Below are 23571 nucleotides of genomic sequence, written 5' to 3'. Positions count from 1 at the left end.
AATACTAATTGCATTTGGTGTGGGGAACTTCTTAAAGGTCATCAAATTTTGAAAATGTGTTTGGGAAATGGATAGATAAAAAATTCCCAGATTGTGATGGCAGGGTTGCCTTTCCACCTTCTACCTTGCTTTTTGGATTTTTGTTTGGTCTTTTTCTGTATTCCCCTTCAGCTCACCATATATTGGGCTAACTAGCTAATTATTCAGCTATATGTCTGCAGTTCTAAGGTGCCTGCTGCAGATTCAGTGCTCACATGATGATGTATAAGTGCTCAGCTGAACTGAGAGCCAGTGCCCACGGATCTGACCGAAGCCAGCTTCTTGATTAGGTTTTGGCTTGCTTGAGTACTGTAACTGAATGCCTTTTGATCAAAAAGCACTTTAATTTGAACCAGAACTCGTACTTTTTTTTTTCAACTTGGCAGGTGTTTTTCTTCTGCCTTTTCCCCAAGTGAAGGTGACAGCTAGGCAAAGTTTTTTTTCTGCAGACAGGTGCTTGTTTCTGCAAGCAGCTCATTTCCACATGAATTATGTTGTCGGAGGGCACCCCTGCATCATGCTGCTCTGCATGGTGCCAGTTTAGGTCATCCCTTCTTGCTCATTGAGATGAATACACAGAAACTGAGGCAAGTGTGCTGGGATATCACTGGTGTGTGAGCACCAGCACCCGCCTTGGCCACGCTCTCCCTCCCGCCCAACAGGCGACATCAGGCTCCCTCTAGGCTGCAATGTGTGGCAATAAAGCGATGGCAAACACAGGGCGACATCGCTTTCTTCGGCAAGCCCCGGCATTCCCGCGGTCACGGCCACGGGGATGAGTGTGCTGGGAGCATGAAACTTGGAGGCCAGTAGTAGCAGCAAACAGGTGCTGGAGCACGCGGCACACCCGCGTGTGACTGCTGTGGTCTGAAAGTCCAACGTGGAGTGGCACTTTGGCCCGGCAGGCTGGGCTCGCCTCTCCAGCCTCTCAGCATCTCTCCGGCAGCCCGTGTGCTTCAGCATGCAACCATTTCATGTCCCCTCGTCCCTCTGATGGCACATCCCTAGATGCTTTCCTGCCATGAACCCTCCTACAAACTGCTCTCTTACGTCTGACCCCCAAGGCAGGCCACCCGGACAGCTGACTTCCCGTCGGTAGGTGTTTTATGTCATTGCAGCAAGATTTCTTGTGTTCTCCATCTCTGAGTGACTAGCAAGCTGAAAAAAAAAAAAAAAAAAAAAAAGGCATAGCAAAGAAGCAAGCTTGTGTGACAAATTTATGGGATAAAATAATAGTGCCAGACATTTGGGAATTAATGCTTGAAAAAAAAAAAAAGAAAGAAAGAAAAAAGAAAAAAGAAAAAAGAAAAAAAAAGGATGTTATTCATGTTGGTTTGCTTCATAATTAGTTCCAAATTTCAGAGTCATCACAGCAGCCAAGTAAGAGCAATTGCTTATGTTTAATTTAGAACAGCTCATATGTTTTTCACTCAGATTAAATAAAAGCCAAACGAGGGATTTTTTGAAACTTTCAAACGCAGGGGAAGTTTTGTGTGGCAAGTTTAATAATTACTTCCTCATAAGACATGCCCAAGAGGAAGGGAGATGCTCTTCAGTCATGGAGCTGCTCTCCTAAGCATGAGGGGGATCACACTTTCCTCCCTCTGCTTACTGATACACCTGCTTCAGGATGAGATAAGCTGTAAGTAAAGGCTTTCAATTTCTCTTCCTACATGGGGAGGGGGGTGCTGGGTCTGTGAGTGAAGCTGGAGGAATCACAAAGTCTCTGGATATGTTGGTGGGTGTCAAAAGTCCTGTCATTTTCAGATCAGTATGATTTTGCCTTACAAAGTGCAGCTGAAAACAGCATGATGCCTATTGCATGTATTTATAGCATGTTTTACCAGCTTCAGTTCAACTAGTACAAGTCTTCTCTGGCTCTGTGATACACCAGGGGTAGATCTGCAGAAATATAAGTTACCTGGGTCACAAAATCCAGAAAACTGTTAGGATTGGGGTGCTTCAGAGAGGGTGTTAACTGATTCTGTCACCTGCATCGGTCTCAGTTTGGGAACAGATTATCTTGAAAATTGTCAGGCAGCTTTTTCCAGTACCTCAGATGGGAAAAGCAGTGAATGTTGTATTTTTTATTAGGCAGGAACCAATGCAGCTGTGGTAACTATTAAACCAGCTATAATCCCTGCAGGTTATGTGAAGAAAAGAGCACCCAACTTTAACTACTGATGGGGCTGCTTAGTGCAGGCTTTGTGAATTGATCCATAGGGTTTGTGTGCTGGGCATTTCCACAGCAGTAAACTCAATGAGAAAACCAAAATGAAAATACCTACATAAATTGTTTCTTTCACAATACTGGATGTGGTCTGTAACTGCTTGATCTGGTCACTGTGATGTGGAAAGTTTTGAACACGAGACCCAGGAGATTTAATTTCCCTGCCATCTGCTAGTCTGAAACCACACGAGCCACATGTGCTCGAATGTGGAGCAGCATGTCTGTGACAAACGCTCTGTGTCACCATTCCTTGTTATTTGCAGCGATTTTAGTCCTGGAAAGTGAAGAACTGCAAAACTCCATTAAGCCACAGAAGGTAGAATTTCATTCACTGAACTTCAACAACACCTTGCACTGGCAGCCTGGGAGGGCCGGAGAGGCAAAAGCCGCAGTCTACTTTGTGCAGTATAAAGTGTAAGTGCGTGCCGGGGGAACTCCAGCCTCCCACAGCCCATCCCTGCTTGGCAAGTTAGAGGCATTTCCCAGGTGTTGAAGGATATTCTTCACATCCTGCCCTGCTGCCGGCTCCCGGTTGTTTTTGCACTTATCAATAGTCCATAAAGTGCAGCTGAGCAGCCCGAGGCAGGCAGAGCACAAGCACCTCCAGTGATGTGCTGTGCGCCCTCATGGCCCCGCAGCACTGCAGCTCTGCTCCAAGCAGCTCAAGGACCTCTGCGGGAGGACCTTGAGGGCACGCTGGCCCTGAGGGCTGCTCCTCAGGACATCCTTCCTGGCATGCCGGGTCCAGCTCCTCAGACCTTGAGCACCTGAAACAGTGCCTACTTTGGGGAAATGGGCTGGTGGGAACCAGCTCTCCATGCATCATTGAACATGCCTGCAAAGCAAAAGCTCACCTGCAAGTGTGGCTTCCTATGGGGTGGGCGACCCAAGTCTCCGCTTTAGGTTTCTTTCTGAAGAGACAGAAACCTGCAGTTCCCAAACACCCATGAAATCCATCTTCCCCGGCGCCACGTTGCAGAAGAGCCCGTTTCCAGAGCAGAACTCAGGGTCAGCACAGCCAGGCTAAAATGGACTCCTAAAAATCTGTACAGATCTGGTCGGCAAAAGCAGAGTCCACATCATGCCTCCTCCTGTCCCCACAGGTATGGGCAGAGCACATGGCAAAACAAAGAAGAGTGTTGGGGGGTTCAGGACCATTTCTGCGACCTAACGGACGAGACTGCTGAGGTCCAGGAGCCTTACTACGGCAGGGTGCGAGCTGCTTCAGGCGGTGTCTACTCCGACTGGAGCCTCAGCTGCAGATTCACACCCTGGCGAGAAAGTAAGTACAAACACGTGGGGCTCTCAGAGAAGGGGGCTGGGTTCTCCGTGGCATGGGGTGCTGCATTTGTGCTCGCAATTTGCAATCGCAAGTCATCCTCCTCTAGCTACAAAACTGCTCCAAAAGAAGTTGTGACTCCATGGCTCTCAGGTGAAGTGTTGCGATAATGTAATTTTGCCCACACTTAATGCCAACCAATTCCAGACAAGCAGCTCCTCATCTATGATTAGGGGACCTGAAATGCCTGGCTCTTTAACTCAACCTCTTCCCCAGGGCGTGGAGCTCCACAAAATATTCTCCGCGGTTTTGGGAGCTGCTGGAAGGATTGTGCAGAGTGTGGAAAAGAAGGAAACATTCTCTGCTCGAGGGGAAAAGGGAGAAGAGAGACAGCAGCTGCATAGCCAACAGCTTTCTCATATGTATGTGTCTTTCTGACTGCAGTATACTTAGAAAGGACATGTACAAAGCTTTTAGCTAGTAGTCATTGTAATGTGTGTGGTGAAACTGGAGGTCTGAGCAGTCTACCATTAACCTCCCTGTGAATTAACCAGTCTTAGCCCACTTCTCACTGCAGAATTGAACCGTAGACATCAATACAAGTAGCTCCACACCCCTGATGAGCAAACTAACCTGAGCATCCTGTACAGACAAAACCACTTTGACCTAAAGCAGTACCTTACAGCAGCAGCAGCTTGTCTTGCCCTGCGCCACATCCTCCTGCAGAGACACGTGGGGCAGCCACTGCTTCCCCACACCTCAGGGGCTGCATGCAGAAGCATGCAGACATGATTTGAAACCCTAGCCACATCTGACCAAGCAGACTGCAAAAATTCTGAAGGGAAAGATTGAAACTGCATCCTTGACGTATCTGAAATGGTTCAAGTATCTGTTTTATGCAGTCCAAGATAACAGAAAAATGCAAAGAAAGAAAAAAAAAATAATGGCAAGGAATCCAAAGCATTCTGTTCTGTGAAATGTTATTAGTAATCCATAATCATGCTCATTGTTTGTTTACTCCCTTAGCTATGATAGGACCTCCAACAGTAAATGTGGTTCAGAGCAACAAATCCATCATAGTAAAGCTCCAGGCTCCACGTTCTCCTTATAGAAGAAAAAGAGGCAGCACAATACCAATGACAAATTATTATGATCTGCTGTACCAAGTCTTCATAATTAACAACTTGCTAGATGAGGTAAGTGCATGTTCAAACACAAAACCTTTACCATTTAAAAGCCAGGAAAGCATGGGCACATCATGCTCATTTACAGCCAGAACAGTCTTCTGTAATTGCAAGGGCATAAATAACCGTGTAAGTATCTGAAAACAAAGTGGGCATTTTTTTCATGAATTGAATTTGTTGGAATTGAGTTTTAATTCTTCTCCTTTTTCTTCTTTCCTATCCCCTTAGTATTTCAGACTGTAAGGTCTTGTTGAAATGGAGGGGAAATGAGGGCTGTTTTGGGGAGTGAGTTTCTTTAAATAAATAAATAGATAGAGAAATAAATAAATAAACAGAGAAAAAAAATAAATAAATGAATACATAAATAAATAAATAAATAACGAGTGCTGTTGACTTCATGCAAGTCCACGTGCTGCTCTGTGTGCTCTGACCTTCCCAACCTTATTCATAGACATGCTCACTAGGACAATGCGCATGACCAGCTATTTTTTCTTCCCCTTCCCCTCCATCTGAAGCAACACAGAGTCTTGGTGTATGAAGGAAAAGACAAAGTGGTTAAAATAGAAGATTTGAGGCGTGGAGTCAGCTACTGCGTCGTGGCTAAAACGTATGTGCCGACACTGGACCGCAGCAGCGCCTACAGCAGCAGGCAGTGCACCATGCTGCTGTGAGGTAGGTTGCCAGCTGGAGATGGAGGTGGAGGGGGTGCTGGAAGGTGGGGGCCACTCCCTCAACTGAGGTAGATGCTTTCCAAAAGGAGAAAATGACATGTGACAGGAAAACTGCCATTCCCATATGAGACCGGGACAGAATTAACCAGGGCTCTTGCATCATCTCAGCGAGTTTCATATCCATTGATACGGCCAAGAAGATTATGAGGATGGTGTGGCTAATTATTTTCAAGCTGGCACAGCACTCAGAAAGTCTTCCCTTTCTTCAAGCATTTATACATAATATAGTTTTTGTCAGTTTTTATTGCTGTCAAGTAATAATTAACCAGGAAATGAGTGACCTCCAACTTTGTTAACATGCAATTCTGCTGCAACCTCTGCAATTCTGGTCAGGGATTTATCTGACGTGTTTAATCCAAATGTGCTCATCCACTCTTTATGGCCATTCTTTGAGTATAAAATGTTTATAAATAAACCGTTTATCATATTTCATGAGTTTTCATGGGCAGGAATGCAAGAGTTATTTCCATTAGCTTGTCTGAAACGTATTTGTTTACTTACCTTGATTACTACAGTATTTTCGTGTATCATATGCCCAGCAGAGAGATTTATTATTAATCCTGCCTTGCAAGTGCCAAGGCACAGAACCTAAAAGGACCTAAGCCAAAGCTGGTATCAGTGGCATTGACCGCAGCAAGCTTAGGTTTATGTCCTTTCTTGAGGTAACAGAGGAAAAACAAGAAAGCATTGGTTTGAACCTGTGCTTCTGGTTGGAGCTTAGTGCCCTAACTATAAGAGATTTTCTGTCTTCTGCTTCATAATGTGATGCATAATGTTGGTCTTTCTTGAGACTTGGTCATTGGGTTTAGGCTAAGGAGGGAGCTTGTTTCTAGGTGATTTCCCCACACTGCTGTAAAGCTTTTCCAGTACTGTACAAGGCTGAAAGCTCAGGTAAGAGCAGAGCAACCTGCAGAGGTACAGGAGGGATGCAGCAAAGGTCATGCATTGAATTTTTGGTTGAATTCAATACCATGCAGCTCAAATGCACACTGCAGCAGCAATTCTCTTTCTCTTCTCAGTTACAGGGATAAAGGTGGAAGATGCCTCCCATTACAGATCCAGCTGTAAATTGACATCTGTGGCCTAGAATACAGCAGGACTACATTTGTGGATGCTTTTTAAATTAACCCTTGCTGCATTAAATTATCCAATTCACCACAATCAGTTTATGTTACACAAAGTCCAAGGATTCTTTGTATATCTTATAGCACAATTTAAGATAGTACTTATTTGTACTTACAAAGCAAATAGCCTTGTATTGTAATAAAAAAATGCAAAAAGTACTTGTGAAAGTATCGTTAAGATTGTTTCTATGGTTTTCTATTTTAGGCCTTGGAGTTAAAATATGATTTATAAAACAGAAGTTCCAAATACTTTATTTCTTCTATAATAAAGATTGCAGCAGAAGATTTAAAAATGTCCTTCCTTTACAATATGCAGGGCCTGTGCTCACAATGTCTTCACAGTGTCCTCAACATAGTATTTCTGATACTGGAACCTGTATGTGATTAGGCAGGTGCTCATTTAAATGGGAAAGAAAAAATAAATAAATAAATAAATAAATAAATAAATAAATAAATAAATAAATATCTTTGCAGTCAATGACAGACAGTTAAAGGGAAGAGACCTCTATTTTAACCAGTAAATGATGAATGAATGCTGACCATCATCTGTGATTTCTAATGATTTGACTCCTCCTAGCCTTTATCACACAAGGGAAAAAAATTACTGGGTAAGGTGAGCCACAACTGATGGAGAGGTGACATGGCTTTTGCCAGTTCTGCAAGGTCTGTAATTAAGGATAATCTTAACATTTAACCACACTCTGCTGTTGTGAATTAGATGAGAGGCAATGAGTGTGGGCCAAGCACAAGAGGGCAAAGAAAGCGCTAGAGAAAACAGCTCCCTGCTACATAATTGCTCTCCATTCTTCCTTAACTCACATACACACAAAGGTGGATCAGTTCAGTCTAAATGACAGACTGTGAGTTCACTTACACCTCATCCAAATTACTGTTCATTTTCCATCCCTATCACCTCACCTACAGGCAGCATCGCTGAAAGCAGCGCCAGGATGCTGGCAGCAGGCGTCTGGGAGAGGCTGTGCTTAAGCAAGTGAATGCTGGTCACTCGTGCCTTTACCAGACATTGGAAAAGGGCATTATGTATGAAATATTCCCACCCTCTAACACGTAATATATATGAATGACCACTTTTGCAGGCAAACAAAGTGACAAAGCATTTGTTTGCGGGGTGGATGTCTTGGTGCTCTATCTGTGTCCGCATACCTAGTCCACAAAAACAAATTTCCTTCTCCACACTTCCCTATTTCCTCCTCTCCCAATTCTTCCAGTTGTTTTACCCTGCCAGTATCACACCGTTTCTTAATCTACGTAAGTTTCTATGGGAAATGAGACTTATCAATCCTCTGTACAGTACATAGCGACATGACAAGTCTCACATCCCAGCGGATGGTGATAAACTGCAAGAACTGCATGCAGCGTGCAACCAGTGCTGCCCTGCTGCCCCCCTTGCAGAACCTCAGTAAAACAGATTAGAAAAAGTGTTAAGAAATAGCCTGCCATGCATTGCAGCAGTGACGACTTCATCCTCTTGTGGGTTATCACAGCCTGAAGACAGCATCTGTAGTAACTCAAGTTCTTTCTCAAATGCACTTCTTTCCTTAGGGCAGCTCATGTTTCCCTTGTTAAACAAAGATAAAGTTTTATTATGGTGACATTTACCTACCCTAGTCAGAGAACAGACTATGGCAATGCTGGATACTGTACCTTTGGCAGATGCAGAGAATGAGACTGTTTAGAGTTTTAAAATCTTTAAATATATATGTATTTTAAAAAGAAGAAGAGCCATAGGGATGCCTGAAGCTTTCAGACCCAGCTAGAAATATAGCAGGCGTCATGCTATGGACCCGGAGAAGCTGTAAATCTGAAAGTTCTTCAATTTGATAAAATTACATGAAATGTGCAGCACTTACACTGGGAAAAAGAATAAAAGGTCTGAAGCAGCCTTGTGCTATCATGTTTGCTAACCAAACTTCACTTCCTTAGCAACAACGCAGGCTTACAGAAAGCAGCACATGAGTTTCAGGAACCACCTCCATTCCGACAGCGCTGTGACTTACTACTACCAACCTCATGATGTTCTGCAAAAGCCAGTTTTCACTTTCTGTTTGGATTGCAAATATCCTTTCAACTCTGCTCAACCATGTAGTTTTACTGGGGAAGGGCTTAGTAAAATGGTCATTGCCATATTTTCCTCCACAAACAGCAATAGCGCCATGTTCCTACAACTTGCTCCATTGGGTTTGCCAGACAGGGGGCTTATTCAGAGAGAGGTACTTTTGTGTAGCAGGTACCAGCTGGGAGATCTGAATCCATAACACCTAGATAGCGCTGGTAATGTTGTAGAGTTTAAAAACAACTTATTTGGTGCCTTAGTCCCTGTGGCACACTGCTGTTAATGTCTCCGTGTGGATGGAAAGGAAGAAGAGCTCTCTCCCAGACTCTGAACTACAACAGGCTTTTTCTGCACGTGAGGCAGTTTGGAAACACCTGGAAAAGTGAGCCCTGGCCTTCCTCCCCTTCCTCCTCATGGGCACAAGGAGGTTGTCTACTGTGGGTTCACCTCTCCAGAGCTGTTCTGGGCTGGCACGTGGGTCCATGGTGGTAAGCACATCCGAGCAGGATGCCTTCACATCGTCGGCTCGATCCCAAGAACTGAGCTGTCCAAGCAGTGCATATTCTGGACTGTTACCAGCCTTCTGCAGTGAAACCTGAATGGGCTTGAGGGGACAGGGACAGCCCAGGCTGTTCCTCTATAGGCCACTCTCTTTCTGGAGAGAGAGAATCAGGTTCACCAGCCAACCCTTTGGAGGCTTTGCTTGTAGAGGGCACCCGGCAAGATTGATCTGATAATATAGGCCATGTCAAAGGCTCATGAGATTACAGCTAGCTTGTACTTCTGGCAAGTAGTTTTCAGGGCCCAGCCAAAAGCACCCTTCTCTTAGTTTAGTGCCACTTGCAGAGCACACACTTTCTAGCAGAGTGCCTAACCCCAGCTTCTGGTTCAGGAAACAGAAACAAATACTGCTAAGGCCATGACGTAGTGTCAGAAAGACTAAGCAGAAGAAAAAATGTCAGGACTTATGCAACCTCTTCTCTAAGCTCCTGCCTGCTGCGTCACTGGGGATGTCCACAGTCATAGTCATGGTCTGTCACAATGGCCAAGTCCTTGTGCCACAGCTGGGGATCCTGCCAATGAGAAATAAGTATTACGTCTTTTAGAGTTGGCTGTTATTGATCTTTGTGTGATGTGGAGCCCGTCCCACAAGGTCTACCACTTCTTTCCTGACCACACTGAATATTATCTGCAGGACGGAGTAACAGCTTATCTCCTGCTGTAACTGGTTTCAACTTCCCATTACACCAGCACACACAGCTGCAATATTCGATGACCAGAAATTCAAGAACAGTTCTCGGGAAAAGCTGATGGAGCAACAGCAATGGAGCAGATGCTCCAATCTTATAAATTAGAAGAATATTATGCATAGCCAGCTGTACCATATAAATGCCCAGTTTTATGTGATGCCATGATCCTCAGTGTTTATGATACGGCCTAGCACTGGGCCAGCTCTGATCATACCTCCCATATATCTGCTTTAATCAGATGTGGACTTGGGGGTTATTTATTTGCATGACTTGATGTCAGGTAAGCACAGTTCTTGTGGTGGGGTACATTTGTGAAACGACATTGGCTTTTGCATCAGATCTATCAGATTTTATCAAGTATTTCAACCACAGTGAATTATTCATAACTAGGTGCTTTTTGGTGGATTTCCTATGGATTTTGATGTTTGCTACAATGATCAGAGGTATTAATATGTAAAATCTGTCCTCCAATAAAAAATAAAAAAGTAAGAAGAAATCAAAGCCCTGAGTTCTGAGGGTTGGTTTGCCACAAAAGATACAGGACACAAAACCAGAGTACTACTGAGAAACAGAGGGAAATAAATGGCACTGGTGTTCACCATCAGGAAATGTACAGTATCCTTTGCACTTGTTTTCAGAATCTTTTATAAAGTGTTTCTGAGCAGAAAAAAAAAAAAAAAAAAAAAAAAAAAAAAAAAAAAAAAAAAGCTTGAAAAGTTAATTCTCTAAATGATGAAATCACTTGCAAGTGTTACCTGTTGTTTTTGCTGAAGGCCCAGGTCAAACTGTCCTTGTCTTTGATGGGTAAAAAAATGGGAAGATTGAGCCCAGATGCTTACAAGGAAAGTACAAAAAAGGAATTCTTGAAATGGCTCTATCACCCAAGGAGAATATCAAAGAACAACTAGCAACTTTTACTTTTTACTTTTTTTTTTTTTTTTAATTATTTTGCTCTTTTTTAGGGCAGTGGGACCTGACATTGATTTGCATAAATACCCTCAGTAGTAACAGAGTGCAACCCAATAGTATCACACTGTAGGGACCTCAGAGATGTCCTTATTTTAAACACAGGAACAGGATCATAATGAGCAGCCCTGATTTTAATTGTTATACCTACAAGAGGAGCAACTGGAAAATATGGAAAATTGTCATTACATTACTGCCTTTCAGGCAATGTCATTCTGACACAGGGATTTTTTGTTTATTTGCTTTTTTTTCTTCTTCTTCTTCTTTATAAGAAATCATACAAATCATACTGGTTCCAAGAAGCAGTCGTAAGCAGTTGTTTTTCATTTTGTAACAGATGAGCAAGTATTTTTAGCATTGTTTATTATGGAACACCATGTTTGTTTAAAAACTGGCAAGTGACAAGTACATGATTGTCATAGGACTGGGTTGATCTCTTATTTCTGGGCTAAATTCTTGTTCTCAATTTTTATATCAGAAAAAATAAAGGTCCTAAAATACATGTAGATCACCAAGAGGAAAAAACAACAGAGTTGACTCAAACTTACACTTTCAGAAGGTCTGTGAAACCACTAATTGTGCCCCCAAATGCAATGAGAATCAGAGAGAGAAACCTGGGAAAGAAAACAGCTGGAAAAATGTTGATTTAAGCTATGAAGAACTAGAAATGTTCTGGAGAGCAGCAGAGTGACTACTACAGGTTAAGCGTGCACAGAGTAGCTGTGGAGCAAAGAGCCTGCAGCATCAGAGCAGAAATGTGTATTTCAACAAGGTTACAAAATACAAGCAAAGTGGTTTGGCCAGCTTCGTGGTACAGCTGCTGGCACAGACACTAAACAGTTTTTGCCTTTGAAAAAGACTGCTTTATTAGTATGGAGCAAGACTATTTTTATGAGCATCCATAACCAAGGAGATACCTTATACTCGTGGGAACATGATGTTTGTGTATTCTGCTCAGAGAGGATCATTCAGCTCTTTCAACAGCAATCTTTAAGGCCAAAGAGACCTTATCAAGATGATTTTAAAAGTCACTCACCTCAGCATAGGTGTCTAGTGCAATTTAAAATATCCCTAAGCTTTCAGAACATTCACACAGCTTTGGCAGACACAAGGGCTCTGCAGGAGACCCTTACCTCCTTGGCAAGTCAGCTGAAGTCACAAAGGACACCACGCAGAGATTCACAAGACATCTATGCTTGGGTGACCAAAGCTCTACCATAGTGTCTGAATTGTTCCTGTAGAAAACTAATGGGATAGTTAGTGGGTATAAACTGAACCCTGAAACTACATGTATATGATTTTGTAGCAGTTTCACATCAGTGGGCAGCTGAGCCCCACCTTGCCACATAAACCCAATACAGATTTCAAAGGTTACATTAAGAAATCTGAAGAGAAAACACAGTTATGGCAATGGAACACAGCTGATAAAACCTTGGTGTGCAAGTGGGTGTTGCAGTGTGCCTTGGTTACCTTTGTCCTAATGCCAAGGCCCAAGAACCTGTGGTGATATACATGACCCCTCAGGGTCCAGTGATAGCCACTCACTGTGTAGGATAAAGAGGGGAAATAAGATAAACAGAAGAGGGAAAACTAAATAGCAGACAAGCTTCCATTGATTATCCAAACCCCAGCATTGCATGTGAACAGGATCAATGAAAACACTTCCAGACAAATATTTCTAATAAAAATGTTTAATTTTACTGAAAGAAAAACAGTAAGAAATGTGTTTCATAACATTATGTATTTCAAGTGAAAAGCCAAAACAAATTTATTTTCTTTGTGGCCAAATACCCATTTCCTTCATTTTCCAGACTGCAAGTTTTCCAAATGCCAAATCTGAATTTCCTGGAGCAGGACAGCTCTGATCAGTCTTCATCTAACATATCTAGTCAGAGATCTTACTGAAACCAGTAACCTTTAAGCATGATTTCAGGGAGGTACCATTTCTCGGAAAGAACAATTCAATAGCCATTCCCAGGCTGCAGAATACAACCATGGATGCAGGAAGCAAGAAAGAGGGTGTCACGCTGCACTGACTACAGTCCTAAGAGAGATGCTTACATTAGATGTTGAGATAGTTCTGATCAGTGCCTGCTTCCTGTGATTTCAACAACACAGACTGACATGTCAGCATTATGTGGACGTGAAACCAAAGAATCTCCCCTCCCTTGGGTCTGGCCTCTTCTTTGCTGCAGGAATTCTGCAAGTTTCACAAATTACACCCTGCAGTACCTCATTTCCTGGATTCCTGCTACACTGGCTGGAAAGGAAGAAAACCAAAACAAAGCCCAAGAAAATTCAGCTATGCAGTGACAGGGGTCCAGACATCTTACTGAAGTTTACATGTAGGAAACTGAGGATTAACTTTCCACTCTGTTTCATTTTAGCTGGTAAATAATGTAGAACATGATGTATCTCCATAAACAATTGCAATTGAAGTGATTTGTTTAATGTTTACAATCCAATTGTCACTGCTAGTATTTTTAATGAATTTCAAGATTTGAGCAAGCTGTAGGTTGACCAGCCAGTAGGATGAAAGCAGGAACTGGAAATGCCTCATTCCCCAGGGCATCCTTCAGGCAGACACAAAAAAAATCATAGAAACTAACTGTATTAATGAATATAATGTATTAATAGTAACAATTTTTATGTAGAAACTTTTTCTGAGGTACTTATCAAGGCCTGTGGGTCGTGTCCCTTCAGTTCATTGGAGAACAACATGGACTTGCTTGCTGAGGGAAGGACAGTCGTTCCTGTGAGTTCAAGTCCTAGGATATACTTGTGATATGCGACAAACAGAATTTCCCAGAGATATTTACACTCTCTTAGGGACCAAGGATGACAAAAGAGTAAGACATTCACTCTTCCCTTTTCACTCTCTTGCATTGGTCACCATTTGTAAGGGGGCTGCATACTTAACCTCCAGGTAGAATTTACTCATGTGGCAAAAATAGCTTCCAGGTAAGGACTAAGCAAGCACCAGTCAGTGTTATGATATATAATGAGTGTGTAAGACCATAAGTCTGGGGTGTTATCACAGCTACTGCAGAGAGACTGTGTAGACAAGAAGGAACAGACTCTTCCCTTGCTCTAGGCTGTACCAAAATCTAAAGCAGCTTTCACAATCTGATGGCTAACTTCATTACATGAAGCAGACCATCTGCATTCACTTGCTTAGAGGCAGCCTCTTAGCCATGGTCTGCATAAAATTACCAGATGTGAATGTTTCACTGCCATAGAACAATCGTAACTGCTTGGAAAAGACCATTTCAGTTTCTAAAATACAAGAGAAAAATAAATCAAACCAGAGACATAAGTATAGTTTCTTTGTATTTTATTAGTTTTTATGGTTTGATGTGAACTGTGCATGGAAAAGTTTTTAGAACATTTTAGAACTCAGACTTTAATGAATGTTTGCAATCCTTTATTTGTTTAAAGAAAAGCATTAAGAAAGCTGAGAATGAACCAAATTCAAGTAGAATTTTTTGTTCCTGAAACAAGTCTGGTATTTATTTTCTGAAGAGAGGGGTACATTTCCACTTAGTGCACACGACTATTTCTCCACAGATGACAAAAGCAAAGCTGACAAGAACGACAGCAAAATCTCAAATTCCAAGGGGACACTTTTAAACCAGGGGGCTGTAAACAGAAGTCTGGCTGAACCATATACGGGACTATACTGACATGTTGTGGCAAGGCAGTAGTAATGCAATGCTTTAACCATGTCTATCACCACAAGCTATGCTGCTACTTTTGTTATGGTTATTGTTCATGTTTCCAACCAAAATGAAAACAAAGGTGAGATAGATTTGGAAACTACATTGACTAAGCAGATACTATACCTTGTTCTTGTACGATTTGTTTTCGTTCATGATCATCACTGTAGAGTTTTGCTTTTGCTTTAGCCTCCTTCTGATTGAGGGGCAGAGAAATCAGGGGTCAGGAACAAAACAAGGAACCTAAGAAAATATATAAGCAAGAACTCATGACTGTATCCGTCCAATGCTTCCAATGATGGTTTCTGAAGCAACTCAGGTATTTCCACATCTCAGCATCGTGGAAAGTCTCATCTAGTTACAGACAGGCAGACCAGATTGTCTTTGAACCCAGAACTGAAAATCCTACACCCCACACAGATGCAGCTGTGTGTTTGGAGGCCTCCAAATTCTCAACTTTCAGCTGGCAAGAAGCCTCTTTGTTTAAAAAAAATAAAAATAAAGAATTATCCCTGAATGACTCAGTTGAATAATCCTTCCCATACCTCTGATGATTAGGGGAAAAGGTCCAGGCACAAACTGTGCCGTAAGATGAAGCATTTTCAGAGGAAAAAGAGCATGCTGGTGGATTTCCCAGAACTGGGTAATGACTAAGCTGTCTGAACCTTATGTCCCTCAATCATCGTGACAGACAGTCAGCCAGCACCTCCACAGACAGCAGGACTCAGAATCCCTCTTTTAATCGTTTCAGCCTTTGCAAGCAAGATAGCTAGAAAACATATCATAAATGTAGTGCTTTATGCCTGTCTTTCCCAGCGTAATCTGGTCATGAGGTGGACGCCCACACACACTTTGTCTTCCCAGAGTATTCCCCAGGCCATTCAACAACCTATCATCACCTCCCTCTAATGAGTTCTGGTACTAATTTTTCCTATAATGGGGACTTAGAAAACCTTCCAGTCCATGGAATCCCAAGAATCAGACAGTGCCAGAGAGCTTCATCAGTTGTCCTAACTAGAGAACAGTTGTGGTAGGGGGGGACAAAGGATGAACGTTATGTCTGTAACATAGACAGCCCTACCACACTGTCAGCCATACAAACTGGAAAACTTTGGCAGAGTTACTTGCTGCACAGCAAAAGCTGTAAACTTCTTCCTGGGCTGTGGGAAGAGTATCAACTATGGAGCCTCTTTGTGTGACCACAAAGACCACAGTCATTAGAACAGCAAGTTAGCTAATAGACTCCATATTTCTTAGGAAGGAGGAGAAGTGTTCAGTGAGGAACAGAGTGTTCAGAGACCATTGACTTCAATGGCAATTAGGAACTTGAAAACCCCTAAGCTTTGGAGTGACTTAACAATGTATTTATCTTTGTATTATCCCCCTGTGAAATAGGAAAGGGCTCTAATCTGGTCTATAAAGACATTCAGAGTTATCTGAAAAGATATACGGACACTCCAAACACCTTTGAATGAAGTGATTTGCAATGGTTACATGGCAGTATTTTGGCAGCATTGGGCAATGAACAATGTTTCTCTGGTCTGAGGACCTCAGATATGATATTGCTGTGGCAGTGCTTGTTGTTCTATCACCTGAAGCCACTCAGTCTCCCTTTAAATGACAACCTCCCCAAGTAATACTTGAATGCTGAATTTGAAATTATCTTCCTTTGCAATAAAGATAATGATGGTGTTTGTATCACCGCCAACAGGCTCAACAGGTTAAAGTTCAGCCCAAATCAGAAATTTCAAGCCATTTTAAAGAAAAATATCCATTCTGACATGTTGGATTACAAAAGACGCAGAAAGTTACAGAAGGCCTAGCTCCAGAGCAGAAATGGCAGTCTGTTCTCCAAGACCACCCTGAATGATTAAATACATGTCCTTTTTTGTTGAGTGGAAGAAAATACTTAACAAGCAGCAAAATATTTTCACGGAACAAAAAAAAGTGTTCTCTGCTGCAGCAGAAAATACCCTCTCATTTACTTCTCAGGACAGCAAAAATGTGGATCCTCAGTTTACACTCCAGGACATTTTAGCCAGTTACATGCTGACATTTTAGCCTCTGTTGTAATTAAAACCAGATTCCTATCAATGGCACTGTTGTATAGGAAGTGGGTAGCATGTAGCGGCAGCAGCTCTGACTCTGTTGAACTTTATCTTGAAGTGAATTCTGTTTCGCTATTCACTGTTATCTTGGACAGTACCTGGCTCCTCAGGCACAGAGAGGAGCTGTGACAAATTCTTCAAGAAACCTGCAGAAATGAGCAGGCAGTTCCCATTCTGCTTGCTGAGGAAACATTTTACGGAAGTGATCACTGTGCACACTCTGATGAAATGACTTTTTTTCTCTCTTCCTCCCTTCTCCTTGAATAAGTCCATTCAGACTGATTTGTTACTCTTTGTACAGGCAGAAATGTTATGCACCCTGTTACAAGCTCCTGAGACAGATTTTCAGATTTGCATATCTGAACTCCTCTTTCTTCACAGGTGAGAAAGCTGATCCTCCACAAGTTTTGCCTGGGAAAAAAAAATAATAAAAATAATAAAAATAATAATAATAAAAATAAAAAAGTGACTAAACCCCTGATATTACAATATAATTCTTTTTCTATTATTTTAGACAATTATTCAATTATTTTAGGTCAATATAATTCAAACATTAATCTAAAAAGAAGAAATAAAAATCTAGCAATGTAACAATGTGAAAGAATCTTTTCTAGCAGATAAACACCACTGCAATGTTATTACCTAGAGTAAAAGGAATAGCTTTTCAATGGCTGCTGGCACCTGACAGAGTTGTTTCACATCTGTGCCACTGCCTGCTGTATGTCTCCTTTCTGTCTTGACATAAATTACAGTTGTCAAAACAAGCACAGATACAAATACCAATTGCCTTGAAGTTTACGTGGGGCTCCCTGGTTAGCACAAACTAATTTCCCCTCCTGCTCCTCTAGGAGTCGCTTGCCACATCCCAGAGGAGCGCCCCAGCTGCTGGGACAGCCCTCCCAGCACACGCTGCAGCACCAGGAGCCTGATTTCAGTGACACCCATTTTTACCTCCCAACGTAACAAGAGAGGCAAAAATCCAGCATGGGAGTACGGAAAGATAAAGGAGAAGGTAACAGCAGGGAAACTGCTCACCAGCGAGTTGGCCACTCAACCTGGGACTGTACTGCACTAGGCATGATGCCTAGAAATTAAATATTACAAAGCTGAATGTTGCAATGCTGAATGTTGCAATGCATTAATCCTACTTGCCACCCTACACCTTCGAGTCCTGGCAAAACTACAATATATTTGTTTAGTCCGAGGCTTGCAAGAGCCTTGTGCTGACTAGCAACCCTGTGAAAAGAGAAGAGGCAAGAGGAGAGCAAGTATACCCAGATGGTATACCCACCCCTCCACTGGCATGCTTGAGTTCTAGAATGATAGCATAGGAGTATCTTGTAAATTGCTATTTGGATACATGCATTAGCTTGAAAACATATCACTTGAGTGTTTGAGAATAAGAACCGACTTAAGAACCCTATAAGCATTATCAAATCTGGAAGTTAGTTGCAGTATCTTCCCAAAGAAACCTGGAAAGGCAAAAAACTGAGCTTTCACCCTGCACTTCTGCATCTAGGTGGAAGGAGAGCGCGGCAGATGGCCCTGCCGCCTGCCGACTGCGCGGAGTGAGAAAGCATCTGGTTTCCTCACTTTCACACCTTGTCCGTGCAAGAAAGTTTCAGTGGGCGACCTGTGAACTTCAAACCTGACAAGTTTCCCCATACAGCTCAATCTACACTGTAGCTGTGTTTCAGTCTGATTTATTGACTAACAGGTCCTCAACTCTTCCCCTGTGACACTGCAATCAACAGTGTACAAAGCAGGAGCAGAGGCCGAAATTCTGGTTCCTGGGGTGACTCCTGTTACGCTTCTGCCAGTGACAGAAGACAACCAATAGAAACTGGGATGCTTATGATGCCATTAAAGTGATTTGGTTTAACAATGTTAGTAAAACTGATAGAAACTTTTCTACAACAGCAATACCAGACCAGTAATGATATGACCTGAGCACAGCACAGAAACAGAACCTACCACAGAAGATTTCTTGAGGTAAGATTTCTCAGGCAATGGGCCAGCGATAGTACACCTGCTGTTTGATGATAACAGTGCTCAGGAAAATCTTATGAAGGCAGTAATAGTAAAACACTGGGATTGCAGGTTTAGACATTGTATTGGGTTTGTATGTGAAGGGCTTGGTAGCAGGGGGCTGCAGGGGTAGCCTCTGTGAGAAGAGTCCAGCAGCTGCCCCATGTTACATAAGGGCCGGTTTCAGATGGCTCCAAAGGTACCTGATGCTGGATAGAGCAGAGCCAGTAAGTGATGTTACTTGTGCTTCTGAGAGAGCAGACTGAAGAAAGGGAAAGGAAAACTGCCACACAACAGCAGCTGGGAGAGCAAAACTGTGAGAGAAGCAGCCCTGCAGCACCCAAGGTCGTTGTAGCAGGAGGGCAGGAGGTGCTCCAGGCAGGCAGCAGCAGCCTGGAGCTGTGGAGAGGCAGCCTGTGCAGAGGCCCCTGGTGGAGCAGGCTGTCCCCTTGCAGCCCATGGGTCCCACATGGAGCAGATCTCCACGCTGCAGCCCATGGAGGAGCCCCCGCTGGAGCAGGTGGATGTGGCCTGGGGGAGACTGCGGTCCATGGAGAGCCCCCACAGGAGCAGGCCCCGGGCCGGAGCTGCAGTCTGTGGAAGGACTCCAGGATCAGTTCAGGAAGGACGGCATCCCATGGGAGGGATCCCACATTGGAGCAGAAGAGAATGACTGTGAAGAAGTAGTGGAGACAAAGCATCAGGGACTGACTGCAGCCCCCATTCCCTGTTCCCCTGTGCTGCTTGGGGGGAGGAGGTAGAAAAAGGTGGATGGGAGGAAGGCATTGTTAGTTCTCACTGCTTTTAGTTCTCACTGCTCTGGCGTGTTATTAGTAGGCAATAAATTACATTAATCTCCCTTGGGCTGAGTCTGTTTTGCCTGTGTTGGTAATTGCTGAGGGATCTCTCTGTCTTTATCTCAATCCACGAGTCTTTTTCTGCCATATTTTCACCCCTTGTTCTTTTGAGGAAGGGGGAATGAGAGAGCAGTGTGGTGGTGGTCAGCTGCCCATCAGTGTGACACCACCATATGCTTGAAAATGCTAACTTTTAAAAGAGAAACTTATACATAATATATGTCCATGGTTGTTTGTGGTTTTTTGTTTGTTTGTTTGTTTGTTTTTACACAGTTTTGTGAACCTTCACACAATCTAGACAGCCAAAATGCTGACTAAGATACTTGATCACCTCTGAAGAATGCAGTCTCAGCAGCCCATCCAGTCTACAGCTTTGGTCCTTCTGTAAATCTGCCACTTTGTTGCATGATTTGCTGAAAAGCAATGTTGCCATAACTGCAAACAAGTTTATGTCTGTTCTTGCTTCCATTAAAGTCAGCCTGTCTCTCCTGTCTGTTGTGCTACTTGCTGCTTGTCAACAATGCGCCGTAAGAAAGGAGGAAGAACAAACTATCAAAGTGATCAGATTTCTACTGTGAACGTGAGATGTCAGCCAGCTCCAACTGATGCACTTGCTGCCTTTATTGTTATTTGAAAAGTTTTCTTGCATCAACCAAGCAGGAAACTCCCCAGGTATTTTCTTATGTCTTACTGTGATGCAGGGACCCAGCAGTATGATTCAATGCGACTGTAATTTCTCTCAGTAGGCAGATGGCAAGACAATGCACAAAGCATTATAATAGTCAGTGTGGGTGTTGCTGAGACATAATTTAAAGTTTACAGGCCATAAAGTCTAGGATTTTATAGAGAGGAACTACATTATGGACACATGCTTTCAGTGTAGGCTCATCAAAATTACCAAAATGAAGATCATGGGTATTTCTGTGGCTGATCTGATTATGTGTAACCAGCCCGGCTTTGCCTACATCTAGCTGTTTCTTCTTGTGGGAAGCCCTGTCAAGCTGAGTCCTCCAACATAAGTTTTCAAGGATTGAAACACATTGTATGAGGTAAGTTCAAATCAAATGGATTTGAAGTTGTGCCCCTAAGCAACCTCTGTCAGCCCAAACATCACACAGGAGACTAAAAGTTTCATTTAATTCCAACTTTTAATTCCAATTTTAATAGGGCTCCACTGAAAACATACATGTGGGACCAGAGGTAGTCACCTAAATCGAGGCAGAAAATACATTTTAGGTGCTCAGGGTATCCTACCTGGCCTCCAGCTGCTACTGTAAAAGAGATCAGGTCTCTCTATGACAAGTGTTGTACCGACCTGTTCTTGCAGATCTCCTGCATACCAAAGGGCATGTCTAATACCTATAAATGCCTAGACTTAGGCAACCTCAACCTTCCTCATTCAGCTAGTCAGTTGAATTACAGTTGAAGATCCAGTGCCTGTGGTGTCAGTTCAGACACCCAGCACATACATGGACAGTTGTTGTCCTTGTGCCAGTTCCTAAAGGACAAGAAGCTGCAGCACCGAGATAATGACGCATTGACAGATGTCATTGGCAGCAATCTGAGACAGGAAGCAGAAGTCTCAGAGGCAAAGGGAACTGTTCCTTTTTCTGGTTGCTGACAACAGAGATGGCAACACCAGTTGGTGGAGTTGCACGGTTGGTGGGAGACTTCTGCTGCATGACAAGATCTCCATCCCTTCAAGGGATAATGTGAGCATTTAAACATCAGCCCAACATTTACAGGATGTTATGGGCACTTACCAGCATCTCAGCACTGATTGTCACTGAATAGCAGGCTATAGACATGGGGCTATATAGGAACTGCTGATGGCCACCTTTGAAGCACTGCCTTTAATATCTCACCTGTTCCCTAGCTGCATAGTGTTATTAGCAAAACACATGCTACACCTCAGTGAAGGGCTTTGAGAGCTTGGCATGGACAGCATACATTGTACAGCACAAAGTCAGGCAGTGGTGACAGGAAGAATGGGAAAGGTCTTACATATGCAGAGAAGAGTGAAATAATTTCTTCTCCAAAGAGTCTACAATTTGGATAGAAGCATAAATATAGCTATGGTACAATACAAAATTGAAGTGCCTCTACTCTCTCAGATCCTGATGGAAGATGTTACAGGGGAAAAAAAAAATCTAGACTACTGGGAGTTCAGCAATAGCTTATGTCTAGCACAACAGATTTAAAGACTAATATGCTCTCTTGTGCTCATGAGCAATGTGAGTTCTTAACTGAGGTACAGTGAATTGCACACCTGAAGCCCACACCCTTGTTCTGATAAACTGAAGACTACAGTCACCAATGCAGTCAAAATATCTGCAGCTCCTGCATCAGTGTGTAGGTGTTGACACTTAGCTGACTTATACTAGCTAGTTTGAGCTAGAGCTAACAGAGTAGCTGTGAAAAATGCCTAAAAAGCTGAGTATTGCAACCCATACAGGGCTCCATATTTTCACAGACACCTTGCTAGAGGTACCTCAGACACCTTGAATACAGGTCCAGATGCTGCCGTGGGATGGCATGGCCACAGTTAGTGTACAGCTCTGTTCATATGGTGAGGAGTAATGTACTGCAGAGCAGGCACGTCCTGACCCTGTTCCTGAGATCTGTGTACCTGATGCTGCTGTCCCACTGTGGCTGCAGTATCACCCAGCTTCACAGATGATCAGTTCTCATGACTTTGGCCCGGGAAATTCTTCTCCTTCCCTGCACAAACTGTCCCAGTTATGCATGGAGATTTCTGCTTACTTGAAGCAGCCATGGTAGGCCAGTGTGGAAGCCAGCATACCGGACTTAAAAGCTTAACGATCTATCCATTATGCTAAATCCTATGCAGCAGCACTAATTCCTCCTCTTCAATCATCCTTTTCCCAATAGCTCAGGACAATACCAGAGACATGGAAGGCTAGCTGATTTATTGCTTTCATGCAAAAGGTCAGATGAAGGAAGACCAGTCAGTGGAGTCTGTTGCCCTATAAGCTTAGTATCTGGCTCCTCGTTGGTTAGTTTGCCTTCACAGTATTCTTTGACACTGAGAAATTACTACAAAAATAACACAGAGACGTTCAGTAAATTGTATTTCAGTTAGCTGTTTTTCCCCCAGTCAAATGAGAAAGTAGGTTTTATTACTTTCCAGCATCACACATTCACTCTTAAATGAAAACTAAGACCTTTTAAGACTTACCATATCAACTACACCTATACCACATCTTGTTGGGGAAATTGTCGACTTTATCACAGAAATAACCCTACAGTAAGATAGTAGCCAAGATTTCTGTTATTGAGCCTGAATACTTGGTGTAAACAGAAACAAGTAGTAAACATTTTTGCTTTCAAATAAGCAGGCATATGTCTCACTTTTCAGCTCAAAATTACAATTTAGGACTATGGACAACAAGTACATCACTACACATGCACCAGCACAAAAATGTGCTTGTATATAGTATATTTGCCTGTGTATATACAAACATACATATGTGTAACATAGATATGTATTAATTATATATAAGCATGTATATTCTCTGCAAGCTGAGAGACACAAAAGACCTGAAGTCATCACTTCTGAGCTTCTCTCTGTAAGAGTTACTTTCTGACAGCAAGATAAATGAAGGGGCAGCTGTGTTCATTCTCTAGCGCTCATGCTTGTTTAGTATCCTGATTAATGATGAGTGCTATACTTAGTCTAATTTATCTCTTGCAAGCCTTTATATGCTGTTCAGAACCCAATGTAAAGTTTATGTGCAGATGCACCCACACAATAAAACGATTCCATATTGAAAATGACCATAGTTTAATTTCCAAGTGAGTCCCTGAGGACCTCATTGCTAGGGGGGCAGTATCTCTGCCTGCCTTGACTTTAAGCTCACGCTGCAGGTTCATTGGCAGTCCACAGGAGAGTTAAAACACTGCAGTAAAAGAGACACAACAGGAATAGTGAGAAAACTATGACATCCAGCTGCCACTTAGGTAC

General features: G+C 42.8%; 1 protein-coding gene and 1 long non-coding RNA gene across 4 annotated transcripts; one reads left to right on the top strand and one right to left on the bottom strand.

Moving 5' to 3' along the window:
• Positions 1-363: 363 nt before the first annotated feature.
• On the bottom strand, positions 364-3379 carry LOC311434392. The gene is made up of 2 exons (XR_014691446.1): positions 3124-3379; positions 364-1197 (listed from the first exon to the last, which is right to left on the bottom strand). It is a non-coding gene; the product is annotated as an uncharacterized lncRNA (long non-coding RNA).
• IL22RA2 (interleukin 22 receptor subunit alpha 2) lies at positions 766-6746 on the top strand. 3 transcript variants are annotated; one of them, XM_084514570.1, is made up of 8 exons: positions 766-865; positions 1000-1134; positions 1521-1681; positions 2533-2683; positions 3373-3551; positions 4575-4744; positions 5248-5404; positions 6483-6746. In XM_084514570.1, exons 3-7 carry the CDS (start codon positions 1585-1587, stop codon positions 5401-5403), a joined length of 753 nt encoding a protein of 250 aa, XP_084370696.1. In that variant the 5' UTR covers positions 766-865; positions 1000-1134; positions 1521-1584; the 3' UTR covers position 5404; positions 6483-6746. The 3 variants fall into 3 exon arrangements, with proteins under 3 accessions (XP_084370696.1, XP_084370697.1, XP_084370695.1); XM_084514571.1 differs by having other exon boundaries at positions 770-851; XM_084514569.1 differs by lacking the exon at positions 766-865 and having other exon boundaries at positions 1056-1134; positions 1564-1681.
• Positions 6747-23571: the final 16825 nt, after the last annotated feature.

The sequence above is a fragment of the Aythya ferina genome (assembly GCF_964211825.1).
Source record: "Aythya ferina genome assembly, chromosome: 3".
Classification (NCBI taxonomy): Eukaryota; Metazoa; Chordata; class Aves; order Anseriformes; family Anatidae; genus Aythya; species Aythya ferina.
Note: the sequence above shows the minus strand (reverse complement) of the source record. Positions and strands in the feature narration are given on the sequence as shown.

Coding starts and splice junctions, on each gene's coding strand:
- IL22RA2 (XM_084514570.1), top strand. CDS start 1,585: ATGCTCTTCAGTCATGGAGCTGCTCTCCTAAGCATGAGGGGGATCACA. Junction 1,682..2,532: donor GCTTCAGGATGAGATAAGCT/GTAAGTAAAGGC, acceptor TGTTATTTGCAG/CGATTTTAGTCCTGGAAAGT. Junction 3,552..4,574: donor ATTCACACCCTGGCGAGAAA/GTAAGTACAAAC, acceptor TTACTCCCTTAG/CTATGATAGGACCTCCAACA.